Here is a 999-nt window from a genome sequence, read left to right on the forward strand (position 1 = left end):
TATACCTGGAATATCTCCCTCAGCCTAGATTCGCTCTCGCCATAGAACTTGCTGAGGATATCTGTGCCATTTATTACTTCGACATGTGCGCCACTCTCATTGGCCACCGCTCGGGCTATGAGTGTCTTCCCCGTTCCAGGTAAACCGTATAGAAGTACGCCTGAAAACGGAAAAACAGAACATATGACCCGACTATGTTAGAATCTGTATCGAAGAACGCATCAGCACGTAAATACAGTATCCGAGATAACAAGAATTCAGCTAGAGTCGGTATGAAAACACAACAAAATACGTAAGTACGGCACCAACAACAACCAGAAGTGTGTGAGAATCCGTATAAACGTACAACTGAACCAGTACGGTACAGATGACCTAGTGCCACTGCAACAGACGTTAACAAACCCATAACACTACAACACTAAAGCCATGAATAAGACCGTGACACCATGGTGTTAGTATACCGCTATGAACACCCCGAATCAAGAACGGGGATAAAGGGAAATACATACACACATATGTACACAAACACACACACATGTGTACACATATACACACACACGTGTACACATATACACACACAACCAGACAAGTACATACGCACATGTACACGTGGACAGTGTGTGTGTTACCTTTGGGCAAAGGCAGACCAAACTGTTTGAAGATCGATGGCTGTGTAAGTGGCAACTCAATCATCTCTCTTATCGCCGCTAACTGGGATCGCAGACCGCCGATATCATTGTACCCGATCTTCGGGATGGGTTTAACATCCTTGCTATTTGATTGGTCGTCAGATAAATTTGTATCGGTTTCCATGGTGACCGTGGTCGTCGGTTGACAGCGCCCTACAACTGCGGTATTGCGCCAGTGCGACACAGCCTCGTCGATGCTGACGATTGAGGTTTCCTGCGAATAAATAAGATTATACATATGTGCAACTGCATATAAATATATATATATATATATATATATATATATATAATAATAATATAATATATATAT

General features: G+C 42.6%; 1 protein-coding gene across 1 annotated transcript; it reads right to left on the bottom strand.

Moving 5' to 3' along the window:
* Window positions 1-629: 629 nt before the first annotated feature.
* Window positions 630-903, bottom strand: SARC_17197 (hypothetical protein; the record flags this gene model as incomplete). The annotated part of the gene is made up of 1 exon (XM_014288709.1): window positions 630-903. A coding segment is annotated over one exon (274 nt), but the record flags the coding sequence as incomplete, so codon positions are not given.
* Window positions 904-999: the final 96 nt, after the last annotated feature.

The sequence above is a fragment of the Sphaeroforma arctica genome (genome assembly GCF_001186125.1).
Source record: "Sphaeroforma arctica JP610 unplaced genomic scaffold supercont1.10003, whole genome shotgun sequence".
Classification (NCBI taxonomy): Eukaryota; class Ichthyosporea; order Ichthyophonida; genus Sphaeroforma; species Sphaeroforma arctica.